Source organism: Bos taurus, chromosome 16 (assembly GCF_002263795.3).
Source record: "Bos taurus isolate L1 Dominette 01449 registration number 42190680 breed Hereford chromosome 16, ARS-UCD2.0, whole genome shotgun sequence".
Taxonomy (NCBI): domain Eukaryota; kingdom Metazoa; phylum Chordata; class Mammalia; order Artiodactyla; family Bovidae; genus Bos; species Bos taurus.
Genome location: NC_037343.1, coordinates 47,081,522 through 47,102,093, shown reverse-complemented (window position 1 = coordinate 47,102,093; position 20,572 = coordinate 47,081,522). Strand labels below are relative to the sequence as shown.

The 20,572-nt window shown below is 60.0% G+C and overlaps 2 protein-coding genes across 7 annotated transcripts in view; both read right to left on the bottom strand.

The window, feature by feature from the left end:
* Positions 1 to 245: 245 nt before the first annotated feature.
* GPR153 (G protein-coupled receptor 153) lies at positions 246 to 11,930 on the bottom strand. 3 transcript variants are annotated; one of them, XM_002694111.7, is made up of 6 exons: positions 11,843 to 11,930; positions 7,265 to 7,731; positions 6,524 to 6,953; positions 4,114 to 4,306; positions 3,346 to 3,533; positions 246 to 2,880 (listed from the first exon to the last, which is right to left on the bottom strand). In XM_002694111.7, the coding sequence occupies exons 2-6, from the start codon at positions 7,618 to 7,620 to the stop codon at positions 2,215 to 2,217; spliced, it is 1,833 nt and encodes a 610-aa protein (XP_002694157.1). In that variant the 5' UTR covers positions 7,621 to 7,731; positions 11,843 to 11,930; the 3' UTR covers positions 246 to 2,214. The 3 variants fall into 3 exon arrangements, with proteins under 3 accessions (XP_002694157.1, XP_005217221.1, XP_059731722.1); XM_005217164.5 differs by having other exon boundaries at positions 7,265 to 7,734; positions 11,843 to 11,924; XM_059875739.1 differs by having other exon boundaries at positions 7,265 to 7,920; positions 11,843 to 11,920.
* Positions 11,931 to 15,073: 3,143 nt separating this feature from the next.
* The window catches only part of ACOT7 (acyl-CoA thioesterase 7), a 108,276-nt gene continuing 102,777 nt past the window's right edge, over positions 15,074 to 20,572 (bottom strand). For all 4 annotated transcript variants that reach the window (NM_001075682.2, XM_005217082.4, XM_005217080.3 and 1 more), the window contains 1 exon segment: positions 15,074 to 15,459. In NM_001075682.2, coding sequence (NP_001069150.2) covers positions 15,361 to 15,459 — 99 coding nt within the window. In that variant the 3' untranslated portion in view covers positions 15,074 to 15,360.

Sequence of the window (20,572 nt, the reverse complement as noted above, 5' to 3'; positions counted from 1 at the left end):
GAAGCCATCCCTAGGCAGGCGCAGCCACCTGCACTCACAGGGCTTTGGAGCCCACCAGGCTGCTGCTCCTGGCCCGACTCACCTGCAGGATTTGCAGAGAGGAAAAAGTCAAGTTCGACCCAAAGGGCGGGCGCACTGGAGGAGGAATTCAGGACCCAGAGGGAGAGACGTTTAGGGGCAGCTGGCCAGCAGTGCTGTTAGATTCTAGGGAGGTGTTTCCATGAAACTGGCCTGGGATTGCCCGGTGCAAATTATATAGGAAGTTTTTATTGGAGTCTGTACAGAAGAGAAATGCTCAGTTGTGAAAAAACTACAAACAGATCCCTGGCTCTGGGCTGGGCGGTGGTATGAAGACAGAACTCCCTCCCCGGTGAACCCAGGGTCAAGCTGCTCATCAAGGCAGCAAACAGGCCTGGAAACTAAACAAAGTGAGAGAGGGGAGCCCCAGGCCCTGGGGGCCTCCACTTGGGATTCTCCCTCCTCTTTAATTTTGTAAAATCTAGGCCTGGAGGGACTTGAGGGGACCATGCCTCCCTGCAAGTATTGCCGTTGGATATGAAATACACAGAGTGAAAACTCAAGGTGGACAAATCGGCCAGCCTGATGGGGGGTCGGGGGGGGACAGCAGCTAACTGGTGACCTCTGCCCCCACATGACATGTCGATCCTTAAAGGCACAACAGCGTTGTCGAGGCAGGCCTCCCATGGCTGAGGCTTGACTGGAACATTCTGATTTGCTCACCTTGCGGGTGAGTAAACCAGCTCCTCCCCTCAAGTTACCCCACAGCCAGAGACTGAAGGGCCTCTGAAGCTGAGACAGAGCTGTGTAGTCCTCCCCAGGTCTCTCTGGAGCTGGGACACTGTCTGAAGGGTGAGGAAGCCGGATCAGCCCCCAGAGGGGCAGAGGCAGTGCTGCAATTCCAGATTGCAGAGCAGGAGGGAAGAGGCCCTCACAGGCCCCTGGAACCCACTCCAGACCTTCACAGGTAGGGGCCACTGCATGGAGGCAGGGGATAGGATGGGACTGCCTTTGCATACACCCCAGCCCCTACAACCCAAGGTCTATGGGTACTCCTGGGCCTCTTCTTAGCCTGAGCCTAAGGTCTTCCTCCATGCAAAACCCAGCAGACACTCCCTGAGGGTCCATGGACAAGCCCAGGTCTGCAAGAGGTGTGCCTAGCATGGACAGCAAGAGAGTCCTGACTCAGGGTGGAGGAAGACTCACCATGGACCAGACCTTACACCCAGAACCTGGGAGGACTCTAAGCCAAGATCCCTTTCTGGCCAGACATGCACGGGTTGGGGATGGGCACCGAGATAAGGAAGCCCACTCCTGCTTTGCTTCAGTTCTCTCCACCACGTACCCCACAACCTTCACGGCGGGGGTCCCACAGGTGGCTGATGTGGTGGGCACAGACAATGAAGGCAGAGTGATGAGGGAAGGGATGCTAATAGGGGTCAAAGTGAGTGTGGTACCACTGGTGATGGTGCAAGTGTTGCACTTGAGCTTGGCTGGGGAGAATGCCCAAGGGGGCCAGGGACACTAAGCGTGGGAGGCCTCAGGCTTGGGGGCCACACTAGGCCACTGAAGACTGACCCCCACAGAGGACCCTGGGAGGATCCTATGCTACTTTCCCTCCCTGTCCACTCCGTGGCCAGGGCACACAGACCAGGAGACCTGTCCAAACAGTCCTGAGAGTTAACATGGTCACCTGCTCATCACAGATGGGGAAAGCGAGGCAGAACAGGTCAGCAGGGAGACCTGCTCAGAGAACTGGTTTGGGCTCCAAAGACCCCTGTGCTTAGAGACCCTCTGTACCCCACCCCCTGAGGTGTGACAATTACAGTGCAGAGTGGAAAGCCGGATGGAGTCCGGTGGCTCCTGTGCGGCTGAGCTTTGTTCTGTCTGGTGGTGTCCCTCTCTGGGCAACCCACCACCACCGTCACCCTAGCCCAGTCGCTTCCGTGTGGAGCCCGCCTTTTCCCAGGCCCCAGCCTTACTCTGCCCCGGAGGTGCCCTTCCCAGAGGCTGGTCCGTACCCAGGGTGGTTGTCCAGGGCAGGCGTCATCCCTCCAGGCAATGGTCGCCCCGTCAAGGCTGGCACATGTCCGGGAAGCTTGCCCAAGCCCAGCCAGGACTAGGGTGGCATCTTTGGTGCTTTGGCCCCGTAGGCGGCCCGGCCCGCCTGGTGACTTGGCAAGGCGCCAGCGGGTCCTAGGACGCGGAACCCAGCGAGTCCGAGTGCAGTGTGACGTAGCCCGACGACTCCGAGGGCGAGCTCAAGAAGCTGCTGGTGCTACCTGCGCCCGCCGCGCGCAGACCGTCGGGCTCGCCCCACGACGCGCTCAGGCCAGTCCGCAGGGTCCCGGAATGCATGTGTGCATCCGGGAGCGGCCCGGGGCTCCTCTGCGCGCCGCCGCCAGGGGGCGCCACGTCCCCACCTGGCTGGGTGCGGTCGGCGGCAGGGGCGCAGGCGGGGAAGGACCCTGGTGGGCCGGGCTGGCGTCTTAGGGCCTGCGGCTCCCGCTCGAAGGCGGTCAGCGCGAAGGCGTCGGGCAGCAGCGAGGCCGAGGCGCAGCGGACGCCGGGCCCGGGGCGGCGGCGCGGGCTGCTGGGGGGCGAGCCGGGGGCGCGGCGCGGGCTGTCATCCAGGGCCAGGGGCCTCAGAGACAGCAGGCTCTCGGCCGAGCGACGTCGCGGGCGGAAGGGGGGCGCGTCCTCTGCGAAGGCCAGCAGGCTGCCGCGACGCCGGTCAGGCCCGCTTGGCATCACTAGGGCGGCCAGGTCCTCGCCGGAGCCCCAGTGTGGCAGGAACGTGGGCAACGGGACGGCGGCCCACACGTCTGCGTCGTCGTGAGAGAAGCGTCGCGTAGGCGGGACCTGTGAGGATCGTGGGGTTAACTCCCGCTAACCTCCTGGAAAATGGGGACCTAGCCTCCCCTCACCGGGCAGGGTGGCCTGGAGTCAGGCGTCACCAGGCCAGGGGCCCCTGGTTTGAAGCTGTGCGATTTGGGGCAACTGACGATCTTTCCAAATCTCAGTGTTGTCATCCGTAGCTTGGGTCAACTCGGGAGCAGTCCCCTTGAGTAGGGTGCTAAGCCCCAAGGAAATGACACAGGTGCCAGGTTGAGCACCCTCCTAGGGCACAAGGGAACTGGGGCAAAGGGGCTGGGGTGCCCCCCATGGGCTCTGTGACCTGGGGCCAGCCCATCTTGGGAGGTGAAAGGCAACCCTGGGAGACAGGGCAGGCACAAGATGGGCTCCTACTCAGAGAGGAAAGGCCTTGGAGAGGTCAGGGTATCCCCCACATGCATATTGCGCGTCTCCAGCCCTGCCCGTCTCTACCTGCAGGTACTGCATCTTGTCCTCCTGCAAGGGCCGCAGAGGGTAGAACTGGGGCAGGCCCCCCTCCTCCAGGGCAGAGAGCTCATACTTGGCCATCCTGTCCAGGGCCACAAAGTCGCCCCCATAGTTGTAATCCAGGGAGCGCTCCAGCACTAGGTCTGGGGGGACGCCACCTTCCAGGCTGGTATCTGCAGGGCAGGGCAGAAGTTTAGGGCCATGGAAACTTGGGGGGCTTCAGGAGTGAACCCCAGGGACCCCCAGAGACACACACAGGGCTGGTGGGCCAGTTAGCAAAAAAGGAGATGGGCAGGGTGCTCCATTCAAATCCTGACTCTGCCTCCTTTTAGTTGAGGGGCTGGAGAAGTCACAGACCCTGAGCCAGTTTCTTCTATGGGGCCAGGAACTAAATAGACACAAGGAGTTGACACCGGCTGGCAGGTAGCAGGGCTCAGCCAAGGGTCACATTGTTACTGCTGGGGAGAGACAGGACTGGTGCTCAGGAGCCCCTGGGGGCAGTTCGCCAAGACCCCTAAAGTCAGAGACTCCAGGAAACATTCAGGCTGGAGTCCACAGCCACTCTGTTAACTGGAACATCTGCTTAACTGAAACCCTGGTAGAGGGGCAAGCCAGACAGGAGAATGCTCCATGGGACACTGGGTCCCGTAGGGGTTCAAGCACCTGTGGGGTAAATCGGTGGATCTGAAACCTGTCCTCCCACTGACTCCAGTGATCTCCCCCAGGCGCCATTCTCCACGGGGCCATCCTCACCATCATCCGACTCCTCATCGTTGGCCATGAGGGCCATACACTTCTCCCAGACAGCCTTGAAATCAGCGCGGTAGCGGTCACAAGCCCAGAGGAAGACAGGCAGCAGCAGGGCCTGGGTCACTGAGCACCACAGCACACACAGTGCCATCCAGGGCGCTGAGGCGTCTGCCCGTAGGCTGCTGAAGCTCACCACCTGTGGGCACACGGGTCGGCCTGGCACCCGGCAGGACCCCCATCACCCCGCTTCCCCTCCCAGCCTCAGTTCTCCTATATGCAGGGCAGGTCTGACTGCCCACCTGCCAGAGAAGGAGGCAGAGGAGGTGACAGAACTCTGGGCTCTTGGGCAGGAAAGGGCTGGAATGTGAAGGGAGAAGTCCATGCCCGCCCACTGACAGCTGCTCACTGCCAAGATGGACAGTCACCAGACTGCGTGTGCACCGGGAAGCGCTGGGTACAGCCTCCCTCATTTCATCCGTGACTACCCGAGGACAGGGAGCCAGGATTACCATCCCATTTTTGAGAGCCAGGTCTCCAATCTCCCAGTTCAGGGCCTTTCTACCATCCTCCCTGCTCCCTGGCTCGTGATCTCCTTGGCCCTGCCTCTACTCTGGGGGTCGACCTCAGACCCAAGTGGGGAATCAAAGCAGTTTCTGAGGATCAGAGGGTCTAACTCGGTGGCTTTTGGGTCATGGCCCAGGGGCCCCTCATTCCTCTGCTCCCAGGGGAGTTCACTCCTCCACTTAGAGACACTGAACTGTTCCCCTTTCAGAGCTGAAGTGGGCATGAGGTAGACATACATTGGTTCTTCCACGCAAGCTGTGTGACCTTCAGAATGATGCTAAACCTCTCTGGGGCCCAGTTTCTTCATCGGTGAAGTGGGCTAAGAACATCTTGAGGCAAAGTTTCCAGACACTGCACCAGGCCTGTAGCATCATGTGGGTTCTGTAAACAGTACTCCCATCTATTCCCTGCTGGAGAGAAGCTGGGGGGCCCTCCCCCCACTGCTATTCCCATCTGGCTCTGCAATTTCACACATGTGCCTTCCCTCTCCCAGCAAAGGGCCCCACTGCACACAGGAGGTCTCCACCTAAGGGGTACAAGACCCGTTAAGGGTGGGGTTACACCCTGCCTATGAAGCTGCCCCTCCACCTGTCACCTGCTGAGGCTGGGGTCCTGCAGTGATGTCTTTAGGATGAAGCCTCTCTTGGGTCCTTGCCCCTCCACCAGTCCCTGTCCAGCTCTAGACCCTCCAGGGGCTGGGCTGGAACCTTATGGGTGGGAGGGCTCAGCTACTGAGTCCAGACATCATTCTTGGGCTAGGCCTGGGGCACAGCCTCATAGACAGGAGCCCAGGCAGCCTCCATGGGCCTTGGACCCTACCTGGCAGGGTCTTCAGACCAGCCTTCACCTTGACCTTCCTCAGCTGCTGGTGCGTGCATGCTAAGTTGCTTCTGCTACTGCTGCTAAGTCACTTCAGTCGTGTCTGACTCTGTGCGACCCCATAGACGGCAGCCCACAAGGCTCCCCTGTCCCTGGGATTCTCCAGACAAGAACACTGGAGTGGGTTGCCATTTCCTTCTCCAATGCATGAAAGTGAAAAGTGAAAGTCGAGTCACTCAGTCGTATCAGACTCTTAGCGACTCCATGGACTGCAGCCTATTAGGCTTCTCCGTCCATAGGATTTTCCAGGCAAAAGTACTGGAGTGGGGTGCCACTGCCTTCTCCGTAAGTTGCTTCAGTTGTGTCCAACTCTTTGTGACCCCATGGACCGTAACCCGCCAGGCTCCTGTGTCCATGGGGTTCTCCAGGCAAGAATACTGGAGCAGGTTGAAATGCCCTTCTCCAGGGGATCTTTCCGATCCAGAGATCAAACCCATATCTCTTACGTCTCCCACACTGGCAGGTGGTGGGTTCTTTAACACTAGTGCCACCAGAAAGCTTGTTCGGCTGCTGGGATCAAGTCCAACTCTCCAGCACACATTCCAGGCCTGCCCTGCCCCCCAATTCAGGACCACACCCAATTCTGCTACACCACATCCCCCCTCTGTCCACCCTGGGACCTGGGTCCAAGAGGAAGCCTGTGACCCCACCTTCCATAGCCTCTGTATCAAGTGGATCTCACCCAGATCAGGGGTGGAAAGTCTCCTACAGTGTGATGGAAAGACCCTGGTCTCTGCAGCCACCTGACGTGGGCTCAGTTCCTACTATGGCTGCCCTGACTATATATTGGTCACTTGACCTCTCTGAACTTTGGTTTCCTAACTTATAAAGTAGGGGTGATGATGATGCCTCCTGAAAGGATCAGTGTGAGTAAGATTCAACCGCTAATGCCTGGAGCATACCCAGCCCTTGTCTGTCCCAGAGCCCATGTCCCCCCACCAGGCTCCTACCACCTGCCAGGCTCACCCACCAGCACGGGGAAGCCCATGAGGCAGTCGTAGATGACCACGATGGTGGCCACCAGGCCAGTGATCTGCAGCGAGGTCCTGGCAGGCTCGGAGCCATCGATGGAGGAGCGGCGCTTGCCCTGCGCGTCCTCCACCACGATAGTGGGCACAGTGAAGGCGCGGCGGTCCGCCCGGCGCCCCACCTGCACCGCCAGTGTCTGGAAGAGGGCAATGGCCGTGCAGACCGCACCCATGGCCACACTGCCGCCCACCAGCAGCAGGAAACAGACGCCGAAGCCCAGGCCGATCTCAGCCACGATGAAGCGGCAGCCGTGGGTGTAGAAGCGCTCACTCGTGTCGTGCCAGCCGACGGCAGGCAGAGCCGACAGGATGAAGGACACCATCCAGATGCCCATGACTGTGTGGACCGCCTGCTTCTTGGCGTTGCTCAGCCTGGCACAGGGCAGGGACAAGACAGAGAGGGACCTGGTATCACTCACAGGGTCTCTGCCCAAGCCCTGAGGGTCCTCGACTGCCCTGGTCCCCAAGTACATTGTCACACGTCCCTTTCCCCAAGCACTTCTGCACTGGGTACCTGCACACCCACACACACCTACATGCACGCACCCCTGCAGCCCTCAGTGTGACACTGGTGCAGCACCCCGCACGGGGGCCGTGTGCCCACACTGAGGCCGCTGTGCTCTCAGGCACACGTCCCCGCCTAGGATGTTCGTGTGCACACAGGTACCCGCCCAAGAACTCACCGGTAGTTGACAGGCCAGCGGACCATCCACATGCGGTGGTAGGAGAGGGAGGTGACGGAGAAGCAGGTGGCCAGGGTGAGGGTGTAGAAGGTGGACACGAAGACCTTGCAGAGGCCCTCGTTCCACTCGTAGTCGGGGCGCTGGCGCCGCAGCTGCACCACAGCGTAGGTGGCGATGGGCACGGCCACGTTGAGCATGTGGGTAGCCGCCAGTGTGCACAGCAGGAACTCTAGGGGCTTCCACTTCTTCTGCTTGGCCCCCACGCTGAGGATGCCCCAGGCATTGGCCAGCAGCGAGAGGCCTCCGCACGCCAGCCAGCCCACTGCACTGCCAGGCAGCCGCCTCTCATCACTCATGGTGCAGACGGGAGCTGGCCGGCGGCTGGGACATCCTCCTCAAGCTGGGCCTCAGCTTAGCGCACCAGTCCTCACATGTGGCGGCCCAGGGACACCAGGGACCATGAGCATCTGCTGGGGAGGGGGGGGGCAGGAACAACACAGGGAACTCAGTGACTCTCCCCTGGCTCCATCAGCAGAGCTCTTGGGGCTCCTGGGAGTGGGAGACAGAGGGGTCCCCTGATGCTCCGTTATTTGTCTGGTCCTGGCTTGGGCAGGGCTGCTTTGCCTTCCTCTCTCCTCTCTGAAGACTCCTGGCTCCTGGGGGGGGTGTATACAGTGGTGCTCAATCAATGCACATCCCCTCACTTCCATCTACTCCTGGTCAAGGTGTGGCATCTAGGCTTGCTTCCAGGCTGCGTGCATCCTCAGGGAAGCTGCCAGGCCAGGCCCAGGTGGGCCCTGTGCCACAGGCGTACCTGGTGTTGTCCCAGGACCAGCCCTCTCACCTTCACACTTCCCAGATCCACACGCAGCCCACATGACGCTGCCCCAGCGCACGATGGGGGCCCTCAGCTTCATCCATCCTACTTCATTTGGCCAATGAGGACAGGCCTGGAGGATGAGGCCCCTGAATCTCTCTGTGAGGAAAGGGTGATCTGGGGACCAGTTTCCTGCCCACTCTGGGAAAGCATGGCCTGCTTTTCCTGGGTCAGCTCCCAGCAGGCCTTCCATGGCCGGGCATACCTGGAAGGCCCTGGCAGAAGCCTAGGCTGGGAGTCCAACCAAACTCCAGCACACTAGCTGTGTGGCCTCACAAAACCTCACTCATGTCCTCGGAAATGAGGATGACGATGCTTCCTCCAGGGGGCAGCTGGGTGGGTAGACGCCTCATCTCTAAAGCCCAGGGCAGGCCAGGTCACAAACACAGTGGGTGCTCCGGACACCTTGAGTAACATGGGACTATAGCTGGCCAGGGACCAGAACCTGGCCCCAAGGACAGCCTGTGGATAGGAACCAGGGACACAGGACCCAGGCAGGAGGCATGTGTTGGGGAGCTCCCCCATCCTGCCAGAGAGCGAGAGGGTGGTCCCCCCTTCCGGCCTGGCATCTCCCTGCACAGAACAGTGGCCGGTCCTCCGATATGAGGCCCCCCATAGCCGGCCACTCTGGCCACAGCCCAGAGCAGGCAGGGTGGGGAGAGGCACAGGGCTAACTAAGTGCAGGCCTCCTGTATACGCTGCCTACACTTGGGCCTTCTCACTCTCTAGCCTGTTTAATCTCAGTGGCTGCAATTCTCTTGTCCCCAACAGGGAAGATCCCCTGGAGAAGAGGATGGCTACCCACTCCAGGACTCTTGACTGGAGAATCCCATGGACAGAGGAACCTGGCGGGCTACAGTCCATAGGGTCGCAGAGAGTTGGACATGACTAACACTTTCAACACTTATGGGTACCACTGAACCAGACACAGCCATGTGATCTCCCAGGGACTGTTCCCAGCTTGGTGTGGACAGGCCATTGCAGGCCCCTGGTGCTCAGGACAGGGGAAACAGCACTTCCCGGCCCACTGCTGGGCACCCCTGCTTGTGCTGTACAGAGTGTGGCCTTGACCCCGGTGGACACCAAAGGACCTCTGAGTCCTGTGAGTCTCATTCATTTCTGTGCCCTTGCTACGGGCCTGCCTGGGCCCCTGACCCAGATGAGAGTCTATTCCGGACCACACTAGTGCCCACTAATGGCCTTGAGGGGGGCTGGGAGACTTCTGGAGCCAGACAACTTCCTTCCCAAACATTAGGCTTCTACTTACACACCTGCTGTCCCTTCCTCACCCTAGACCCAGCATGGGAGGAGAGGTGGCCCCACTGGACCCTCCAGCAGTTGTTCAGGTGTCCAGCAAGCCTCCTTGACCTCAGCATACAGAGGCCACTGGTGTGGGGTAAAGAGCTGTTAAAGACTCCAACTCCAGCTCCCCAGCCAGTTACATGACTTAGCTGGGTGTCAGTTTTCTCATCTGTAAGTGGACATGAGGGTATCTGTCTGGAGAAGCATGTGGGTAGCCAGGAAGTTATGCCACAGAAAGTGCTTAGAATGGAGCCAGGCACACAGAAAGTGCTCAATAAATGCTTGCTGTGTAGATGTATATACTAAAGGCCTCCCTGCTCTCTGAGCTATGGCATCTCTTAAGGTCCAAGACATTGAGCTCAGAGGTGTACTTGAGCCTCAGACCTGCAGGCACACGCAAGGTAACCCCAACCGAAACCTGGGACGGTCCAGCTTTGGGGGTAATGAGGCCCCAGGGCTACCCTAATGGGTACCTTCATGGGGTCTGGCAGCCTACTCTGGGTCCAGAATGGGCAGAGTACGCATGCTGCTGTGGGTCAGAGGCTTATGTTATCAAACAGAAAACTGGGTTCACCATGTACCTGGTGGGCTGGTGTCTCTTTCTACTTGCATTGGCTTCTGTGGCTGTCAAACTGGGAGGCCTTTCCTCAGATGCCCAAGCAGGCTGTCTGACTCCTGGGACCCTGGGCCCAGCCCAGCTCATGCTGCCCACCTGCTGATTACTGGTGCAGAATGGTGGAGAAGATGCCATGGGCTGCCACTAGCACAACCCTTCATGGTGCCAGTTCTTCTGAGTCTAGCCTAACAGTGTCTCACTTCAGGGAAGGGTCCCAGGTGTGGGCAGGAGAATGTGCCCTACAGGGGACATTCATCCTTCAAACAGCGCCCTCCTCTCAATTCACACACCTAGTGATCTTGTCTGAAGGACTTCCATCAGCCCTGGTGGTCCAGTGGCTAAGACTCTGAGTTTCAAATGCAGGGATCCCCAATCCCTGCAGGTCAGGGAACTAGATCTGTAACTAAGACCCAGTACAGCCAAACAAACAAATAAATAAATGTATATATTTTTAAAAAGATGGTTAAGCAGGGGTAAAACCATTTGCCCACGTTCTTATGTGCCTGAGCCAGGATCCAAACTCTGTCTGACATCAAAATCCTGACTTCTTAAACATTAAAATGCTCGGATACTTGGCTTTTTCTTGTTCCTTGAGCTGAGGTCATCTTTCTGAGCCTCCGACCCAGGCAAGATGGGTCCGTCCTACTATCCCAACAATACAGACGGGAACAGTGAGGCTCAGAGTCCAGGGCAACACTGGGGAGGAAGCATAGACTCTGTGGACTCCTGAGCTGGTTGGTGGTCCTAGGATGGGGAAGGAATATCTCCGGGATGGGATGGGGAGTGAACATCACGGTCTCCAAATGCAGAGTGAGAGGGGGCTGGCTCTGCAGAAACCAGGAGACCCTCTTCCTCCAGATTGTTATCACCTTCTGCCCATTCACAGGGAGCAGGGGACACTAAAGGCCAGACCCCAACACTCCGCATCACACTCAGTCTCCGCAGCATTCCAGGACCGGACTTCTCCCTTCCTTGCATCCCTGAGCCGCTCCCTGCCGCCCCCTCCCCTTTGGACAACGCTGGGCAAGCTGCAGGTGTGGCGGGCCTGGGACCCACCGGACTCCCTCCGCAGGGTCTGCGGGCGGGGCCCCGACGTGACGTCACGGCCGCGGGCCAATGAGGCCGCATGGCCCCAGGGCTCTATTGCGCAACAAAGAGAACCCAGAACTTGAAAGGATTCCCGGGCTCGGCTGCCGCCCCCAGGCTGCTCTCCGCCCGCGCTGCTGCCCATCGGTCCCGCAGGGCCCTGCTCGGCCGCCGCCCAGGGCGGAGCTCTCGGCGCGGAGCCTTCACATCTCCAACACGCCCCCGGCCCGCCACGCCCGCACCCCCACCGCCGCGGTCCGCGCTCCTCTATCCTCCGATCCCCCGCCCGACCTGGCGCTCGGTCCGGCCCCAGCGGGGCCCCCGGCCCTGCCTAGCCCCGAGGGCGCGTTCGAGCGGCGGCCGGGAGCCGAACGCCGACGGGACTGCGGTCCCGGGCGCCCCCCGAGCTTCGCTGGACAGGGGTGGGCCCGGGACCCTCAGATCGGCCATCCCCACCCCCTGCAAGCAAGTCCCCCCGGGCGGCTCTTCCAGGCCCAGAGGAAGCGGCCGACCCCGGGAAGTTACCCCGAAGGTCCCCAAGTTGGGGCGGGGGGCGGGGTGCGCAGACCTAAGCGGAGCCCGCAGCCATCGGACAGGCCCTGTGACCGACAGACCGCGGACAGCCCCTCCCCGCCCGAAGTCTCCCCGCCCGGGGTCGCCTGCCCGGCCGCCTCCGGGCCAGGGAGGCGGCGCTTACCCTGCATTCGGGCGCCCGAGGCTCCAGTTCGCTGCTCCCGCCTCTGGCTCCAGCTGCGGCTCCCGCGCCCCCTGGCCGAGCGCGGGCCAACGGGGGCCGCGAGGGCGGCCGGCGGCGGAGCAGCCCGCGGTCCGGGGCATCCTGGCGGCGGCCGCCCGTGGCCGGCGCGTTCCGCTCAACTCGACCCCGCCGCCCCTCCCTCCCTCCCTCCCCTCGCGCCGCCGCCACCGCGGCCGCGCTCGGATCCCGCCGCTCGGCTGGCTGCGCCCCGGCGGCCGGGGGCGGGGGGCGGAGCAGGGCGCATGCCTCCGCGGGCGCCTCCGCACCGCCCCTCGGACCGCCCCGCCCCCGCCTCTCGGAGGCGCTGCCCCCTGAGTCTTGTCTGTCTGTCCGCGCGTCTGTGAGTCCTCAGTCTCGCACCGGCGGGGGCGCGCCCTCCGCATGCGCGCCTCCCGGCCGAAGCCCCCTAGGGAGGGCGGCAACTCCCGTGAAGCATGGGCAAGCTTGGCCTCTTGCTGTCGTCTTGGGTCTGTCCACACTCTGGACGCAGGACACGGCCTGCAAACCGCCTGGGGGCCTGGGGCAGGAATGGACAGTGGGAACCTAGGGCTGGGAGTAGGGGGCTCAGGGACGCCTTCTCAAAGAAAGCCGTGTCTAAGGTGAACTATAGGGGCGGGGCATGGAGAGTACTGGGGGGGACCTGAGGACTAGCTGCCTCCAGAAATTAGGAAGTCGTTCATGCGGGGAGTCCGGGCAGGGAGAAGTGAGGTTGGGTCAGCTAAGGATTCATACATAGCTTCGGCCCGGTTCAGGGTTGGGGGGTGTGGCCAGGAGAGGGCTCCACCATGGGAATAAGGGGTCGTGTGAAGGGACCACTGGGCTGCTGGTGGTTACCTCTCCTCCCGTGGGCTCAGAAATGTTCTCTGTGAAGCTGAGACCAGGCCACTCAGCTGGGAGGAGGCAGGACGGGCGAGTCGGAGTCCCTGGCCCTCTTTCCTCCCACCATCGGGAGCTCGCCCTACACTTAGCTAGCTGAGGCAGAGGCTGTCACCGCTAGGCTAGGTGGGAAAACCCAGTAGTCCCCTCGATGGGGGTCTCTGGAGACCCAAATCACAAGAGAGAGCAGCCGCTGGCATCTTGGCATCCTGGCCTCCCGTCCAGCCAGAGGATGCTGCCTGCCTCTTCTAGGAAGCCAGTGACCACATGCATCCTGGACAAAGCCCTCCAGAGTCACTCCTGGGCCTCAAGGCATTGTCCTACCACACATCTGGGAGGCATCCATAAGCAGGAAGCCCTGTGCCCAGAGGAAGGTAGGCATCTGCCCAGGACCAGGGTCAACCAAATGCGAATGCTGGCTGCGCCACACCATAGCCTGGATCCTGTGCCCACCTACACCGGCTCCACACCTGGAGACAGCTGGAGAGTTAGGAGCAGCTTTTAGGGGACCCAGAGGGAGCCTTAGGGTCAGTCTTGTGAGACGCATTAAAGCTGTCTGAATAGCACGGTTCCACAACGAAATGGGGTTGGTGAGTGCGAGTCCTGGGCCATGTGCTCCCTGTGTGTGGCTTCTGGGTGATCAGGGCCCCTGTGAGCTCTCTGTGGGCAGGCCAGCTCCCTGCCCATGTGGTCCTGGTTGTAAACAGACCAGCAGCAGTGGGAGGCTGACACAGGGTAGCCGGTAGTCAAATGTGGCATTTCTAAGGCCATCCAGCCGTTCAGAGCCTTGAGCCCAGCTGCTGCCCAGCTGGCAGAGGGCAGCATGCCCCACGCCTGTGGCCCCAAGTGCACCTCCACAGCTCACCACGGCTACTTGGACTGGTACCCCTGCCCCAGCTGGCTCTGGGGGCACATGGGAGATGAGCTTCCCAGGGCTGCCTTGGGGAACCCCAGGACTGGGGTACTGGGCCTGGCATGGCCGACTATGGTTTCTCAGGGCAAGGTTTGGCTGGCCTGCACAGGATGGTCTTTCTCACCCTGCCAGGCAGGCTGCTTCCTCCTCCCTTCCTGCCTCGGGCACCCAGGAAGCTGGCATGGGAGCGGGTGTGTGGAGCTGGGGAGGCGAGGCAGCCTCCAGGGGCGGGGTTGCTGTGGCCTCTTGTGGGTGTTCCCTCCCGATGCTCCCAGGCAGGAAACAAACCCGTCAGCCGGGACTAGGGCCGAGACAGATTCTGAAGGTCTTGGCGGACGTTTCTGCACATCTGGAGCCGCGTTCTCTCTCCTGGGCCCAAGGGAGCCCTGTGTGAGGCCGTGCCGTTGACGGCCAGTCTCATCTCCAGGCTTTGGGGATGAGCCTGGGTCAGGAACATCCTCACAGGCAGCGATGACCAGGAGTGCTGTTGGAGGGGACTTTCTCAGCTGTGGGTGGGTGGGTAGGGACCTGGCCCCTACAGTGGCCTCAGCTGCTTACCTGCCCTGAGGCTGCTGGACCAGATGCGTGGGTGTATGCACACACAGAGCTTCCTCCCTCACACATGCCCACACGTATTTGCAGACAGGGATACCGATGCAAGTGCATGCATGCACACGGGCTGACACACTGCCCCTCAGACCCCCACGCCACAAGCCTTCCCAGTAACCCCACTTGCCTGAGTGGCTGGGAGTTCCTCCTCAGGCACAGAGGCCCTGGCACTAGCTGAGGAGGGCCCCCTCTGGTAGAACCCCTGCCTCTCGCTCTGAGGTGTCCGAGCTGCCTCTGGTGCGGAGAGGCCGGGCTCAGGGCAGGGCAGCTGTGGTCGGTCTGGCTGAGTTTGGCTCTTTTTTAAAATATTTGTCTGTACTGCGTCTTAGTTGCAACACGAGGGATCTTCAATCTTCATTGCGGCATGTGACCAGGGATTGAACCCCAGCCCTCTGCATTTGGGAGAGTCTTAGCCACTGAACCACCAGGGAAATCCCTGAGTTTGGCTCTTTCTGCCAAAACTTTGAGTCCTCACAAGTGCCCCAGCTCCCATCAAAGGGAAGGAACTGGATGAGGCCTCAGAGCCTGGAACCAAGGCCCCTGGGCTGGGGTGGGGGGTGGGACAGGAGGGAGGGGTGATCTCTCTGACCAGCAAGTCATCAGGCAAACACAAGTGGGCGCTAGGGCAGGTCTAGGTCCAGGCACCCAGAGGAGTGGGGGCCAGGAGGGTGGCCCCCAGGCCACTAGGCCCCCACTAGGCCTCTGGGTGGCCTCCAGATCCCACACCCAGGGAAAGTGCAACCCCCCAAGACAAATGACCACCCAGACCAAGGTCCAGCCAAACAGTAGCTTTATTAGTGAAGCTGAACTCTACATACGGTACAGTGTGTGCCCAGGTCACCCCAGGGTTTCCAGGGACTGCGCGGGCATTGGGACAATACTGTGTAGCGTTTACACTGGGGTGATATAAATAAAGCTTTGGTGTAGAGGTTTTCGGGAGAGGTTAACACTGCGAAACGAACACTTCACACAACCCCAGTTGTCAACACGAACTGGGTTTCTGGCCGGGGGGTAACTTCTAATGATGCGGCGCTGGGCCTGTTCCAGGCCTGAGAGGCGTCTAGGCCTGAGTCTCCGCCTGGCCCTGCCGCTTCGCCTTCATCTGCAGGTACCGCCCTTTGCCTTCCTCGAAGCGCTTCTTCTCGTCCTCAGTCTCGGGCTGTGGACACACAGAGGAGCAGGCAGGTTAGAGAACCAGTGAATGTGGGCACCGCCCCCGGAGGGCAGAGAGAAGCCGGGCCAGGCCCCATCTTCCTGCAGCCCGTAGGGCGGAGACCCCATTACTCTCCACAGCAGGCGGAATCTGAGCCCAGGGCCTTCTTGAGAATGAATTTCAGCTGGAAATGCAGTTGATAATGAACTTGGGAGAGGGGCCAAAGGGGGACCCTGTGTTTGCACTCCCAGGGAATGCCAGCTACTCTTGGTCTCTGCCCCAAAGGGAAGTGGGGACATACACCGTGCTGGCTGCGTGACCTTGAGAAGGCCACTTTATTCACTGGCCACTTTACCAGGAGTGAGTGACCGCTTGTCGGCAGTCACCCCTGGCCAGCACAGAGGCCTAGGAAGTGGCACCTGGTGTCCACCTCACCTCTTCTCTGTACAACCTAAGAAGCCAGGTCCTCAAGTGACCAGAGACTTGGCCAAAGGCCATGTTTTGCCCAGGACTATCCTGGCCCATGCCTGCTGACCAGTATGACAGTGAATGGACCCCCTTTCATTCCTGAGGGTGGCCTGACCTAGCCACTAAGTGCTGTGGCCCCAGACAGAGGTCACGGCAACAGCACCAGCTGGTCACTTCCAAGACCCCATCTGTCCCACTGCAGAGTTCTTTCTCACTGCCCAGGGGTCAGGGATTCAGGCTTAAAGAGCTCTGCTAATTCCTCTGGACAACACTGCCTTGAGACACTCTGAGGGTGTCTGAAAGCCAAAGAAATGGGGCAAGTGCCCTTCATCTACAATGACACCAAGCCCCAGCAGCTATTTTTAGGCCCAAGGGTTTTACAGGCAAATGGTATATTGACAAAAGAGAGAACACTCAGCCAGAGGACGGAATGTCAGGTTATACCCAACACTCCCTCCCTTTCAGCCTTCTCAGAAATGGTTCTCTAAGTGTCACCAGGTGTGAACTATCAGAAGCCCACAGCTTGGAGCCAACAGAACATCCGGGCATCTGATGCACTAGGTTGTGCTTCTTAGAGTGGTTCTAGTCCCTGTATGAAGACTCTTGGGGCACACGTGGAAAACGCTGACTTTTCCAAGATACTTTATTGAAAGCTGGCTCTGGTTTCATCTCTGGCTGGCTTTTTAAAAGATGAAACTTGAGGCTATGCAATTTGACCTAAAACAGCCCAGGAAAATGGAATGTTCTATCTCCATTTTATCAGGAAGTTCTAAGTTGGGGGGGGCACGAGACATCCTTGGGGCCCCAAGTACTCCAGCCCCTGCTGAAGGCACCCCAAGAAGACAAGGCCACTTCCTGCTGAGCCCAGCCCAAGGCTCCTACATACATCCAGGTAAAAGGTGCGAGATCAGGGGCTTCTCAAATGCGCATGTACGAATCACTGAGGATCTTGTAAGCACAGATTCTATGTGTCTGCAGTGGGTCTGGGGGCTGGGACCCGTTTCTAACACGTTAGGCGATGCAAGGCAGCTGGCCCATGGAGCGCTGTGGGAAGGACCCTGATCCCTCTCTATGTCCATCCCTGTTCTAAATGAAAATGGAAGTCATGTCTGCCTCTTTGTGACTCTATGGACTGTAGCCTGCCAGGCTCCTCTGTCCGAGGGATTCTCCGGGCAAGAATACTGGAGAGGGTTGCCATGCCCTCCTCCTAAGGATCTTCCTGACCCAGGGATCAAACTCAGGTCTCCGTCACTGCAGGCACAGCCAAAGTGGCCAAGAATGCAAGGTCAAGGCCACCAGGCTAAGACAGTGGGGACTTTTTCCTCTCCTGCCTCTGTATGGGACTTGCCTGGCATGGTTGAGACCTGTGGCTCCCATCCATGATACATAAAAACCCACTGGATTGTACATTTACACGGGCAACCACACAGCACATAATCATATCTCAAAACCACCGCAGAGGTGTGAGTGTCGTCCGAGTTTACAGAAAGTCAAAGGGAAGGTTCAGTGTGGCGGGCCCCCACCCAAATCTGGGCACGTGAGGAAGACAGCAGGGCAGAGGTGATGCTCATGGAACTAAATCCGGCCTGGACGCACATGCTCCCACGAGCATGCCGAGCACCATCCACGGGACCCTGCCTTGGGGAGCTGACCGAATGGCCGATCACACACAGGAAAGAGGCAGACGGTGCTGCACTAGGAAAGAGACAGTGGCCTGGACCAAGACCAAGTGGAGCAGAGGAAGATGGTCTCAAGGTCCAGGTGTGGTGAGGGCTCCTGGGAAGGCATGCGGGCACCCCCCAGCTGGTGAGAGTCTGTGTAACCACCCTGGAGGCGTCCAGGGTCATCACGTCCCCCTCCTATGGCGACGTGGGGCAGAGGCTGAGTGATCTGACCAAGCAACAGCCTGTACAAGGCAGAGCCACAGTTTGAGCTGCTGCCATCCCCCAGGCCAGCTTGTGCTGACAGGCTCTCAAGGGTGGGGCTGTTGGTGGGCAGCAGGGCACACGGTGGCCCTCCAGCATCATCCTGGTGAACATCCAGAATGAATCTGGAGCCCACCTGAGTCTGCAGGGGCCCAGCCTCTATAGCCTTCTGCACCCAGGAGAGGACAGGCCAGGGGCAGGGGCACATTCTCCTTCCAGCCCTGGCCTCAGCGCCTCCCAGAGGAGGCAAAGAGGAGACAGACGCTGCGCCTTCCCTTCCCACCAGGTCCCAACGCACCCTCAAGGGTGAGGGGGGCTCACGTGGCCCTGATGTGTGGCTGTGACGAGCCCGGCCCTCCATCAGGTACCCCCAAACGACTGCCGCTACCCCACCCCCAGAAGTCTCTAGACATGTGCACTGAAGGTTCTGGACGTTTCTCTCAGTACACGACCCCAGGAGGGCAAAAGCCCAGAGGCAGGTATAAGACCTGGTCAATTCCAGTGTCCGCCGGGCAGGGAGTGGGGAGGAGCCAGCGCCCGGCACCCAGCCCCAAGGTTGCTGTGCCGAGCGAGTCCCTGACATTCAATATTCTGCAGCTAATTCATCAGCCAGGATCTGCCCTCAGACAGACCTCCTGCCGCCTGATGATGGATGTGCAGGCAGCGGGCCAGCTTCAGAGCGCGGCCAAACCTTGTTCAGCCTGGGAACAAGGAGCTGGCGAGGGCTCACCCCTCACCTCGTCTCCAGGGACGGCAGCCTTTGTGGGGAGCTCTGGGCTCTGTGGATTCGGTGCTGCCACCCACATGCTGATGGCCCTTTCCTGCCCACCTGCCCTGGGAGATGTTATAAAGACACCTCAGGGCTGGGGAGAGGCATGTGGGGGAAGAACAGAGCCAGGGGTGAGCAACTCTGCTCTAGGTGGAGGCAGGGTCCTACCCGGCCGGCTGCTGGACGCTCAGCCTCCCCAGGGCTGTGAGCTCAGATAAACAGCTCTCCCAGCCAAGTGACTAAGAGGGGCTACCACTTCCCTGCTGGGCGAGGAGCTGGCAGAACTAGACAGATGGCTCCCTGCACGCGGCCCCACCCACAGCCCAGCTGCCGCTGCCTCTTCACAGCCGTCTCCCTCCACCCGGCAAAGTAAATAAATACATAAGTTGTTGGCTGTTGCTGTTTTTAATGGGGGGTTGGAGGTGACGGGGAGAAGGACAAAGCTCCTCCATAGGAATCACACTTACTCTCAAGTGCCTAAAGCTGTTGGCAGGAGCTACCAACTCCTGCAGGCTGCCCGTCCCCCAGCCTGAGGGGGAGGGCTTCCTGTGCATTTGAAAAAGGACAGGTGACAGCAAAGGAGCCCACTGGCAGCTCAGGGTGCAGTGACCCGTTTACCTGCCTGGTGGAAGAGACAGTGTGCACCAAAGGCTCTGGACGCTTCTCTCGGCGCTGGACAGACACCGGAATTGACCAGGTCTGGTAACTGCACCTGGGCCTCTGCCCTCCTCGGAGGGGTGCCAAGGACCATGGGGTCACTGGGACCTGCCATGTGGCCAGGCAGCTCCAGGATGCTCCCAGGGCCAGCTGCGAACCAGGGGTCTCCAGGAGGTGACGTGATGAAGGGTCTCCTGCGGGGCCAGTGCAGGCCGCTCTCCACTCACAGCGATTACACTGCGTGTGTGCTCGCCAGCATCACACTGATGAACTCCTGTCATCATGAACAGCCTCGGAGACAAAGTGTATTCCTGTTTGTCAACACATAGCTGATGCCCTGGGACGAGGGCAGTTGGCCCTGGGGCTCAACTTAAGGCAGCTGGATCTTTGGAAGGTGATACTCAGGCCCAGGGACACAGGGGTGGGGTGGGGTCCCAGGCCTGGGCCCCCCGTGCTGGGGGCGCCCCGCTGGTTCCCGCCTGCTGGCTCTGGGCCTCCGATGTTCATCTTTCCCTCCTCCCACCAGCACTGTCTCCCGGGCTCCTTTCCACTGGTGGGGAAGCCTCTGGCTTTCAGAGCCTAACAGTGCAAACCAAATGTTTTCCATTTTGCATTCTCTGTGCTTCAAGAACACACATTTGGAACTTGGCAGAGAGGGTGAGTGACTAAGTTCCACCCTCAGTAAAATCAAGAACTTGTCCTTTTTGTAATTAATGAATGTCTGGTGCGAAGAGGGTTTCCAGTGGTGATAGAACAACTTCCTGTGAGCCTGAGGGACGCAGACCTTCTTAATTAGGAAGCCACGCAGCACAGCCTCTCCGGCCTTCATAACAGGAGGAGAGAGATCTTGGGACAATCATGCAGGCAATTAAGATATTGTCTGATGACCGGGGCCACTTGGGGTGGTGTGGCCAGGGGCACTGGCGAGCTGCCCACAGGTGGCTGTGTCCCCCAGCTGGGCCCACAGACCCTGACCTGGGGCGGGGATGGGCTGCGCACCGGGAAGCCACAGTCTGCGGTCCAGTGTCTAGTTCCCAGGGGCCACAGACTGGACTGTGCAGCTACTGCACCGGGCTCAGCACCGCAGCCCCCAGCACACGGCATCACAGCCTCCAATGACAGAGCCAATGTGGAGAGTCATGAACACCCTCACCGGGGGTTCCCCTCACCCTAAAGCACTGGCTCCACTCCTCAAATAACTGCCCTCCTGTGCAACCACGAAGTTCACCTGCGGAAGGGTCAACAGGTGGCCAGAAGAGGCAGGGAACACAGGTACTGCCAGGCAGGAGGCGGGAGGGTG

What these genes read in the sequence shown, in the direction of transcription:
- GPR153 (XM_002694111.7), bottom strand. Translation starts at nt 7,620, where the DNA reads ATGAGTGATGAGAGGCGGCTGCCTGGCAGTGCAGTGGGCTGGCTGGCG. An exon ending in CGCTGGCCTGTCAACTACCG is followed by an intron (nt 6,954 to 7,264) that starts GTGAGTTCTTGG and finishes GCCCTGTGCCAG; the next exon opens with GCTGAGCAACGCCAAGAAGC. An exon ending in TCATGGGCTTCCCCGTGCTG is followed by an intron (nt 4,307 to 6,523) that starts GTGGGTGAGCCT and finishes GTGTGCCCACAG; the next exon opens with GTGGTGAGCTTCAGCAGCCT.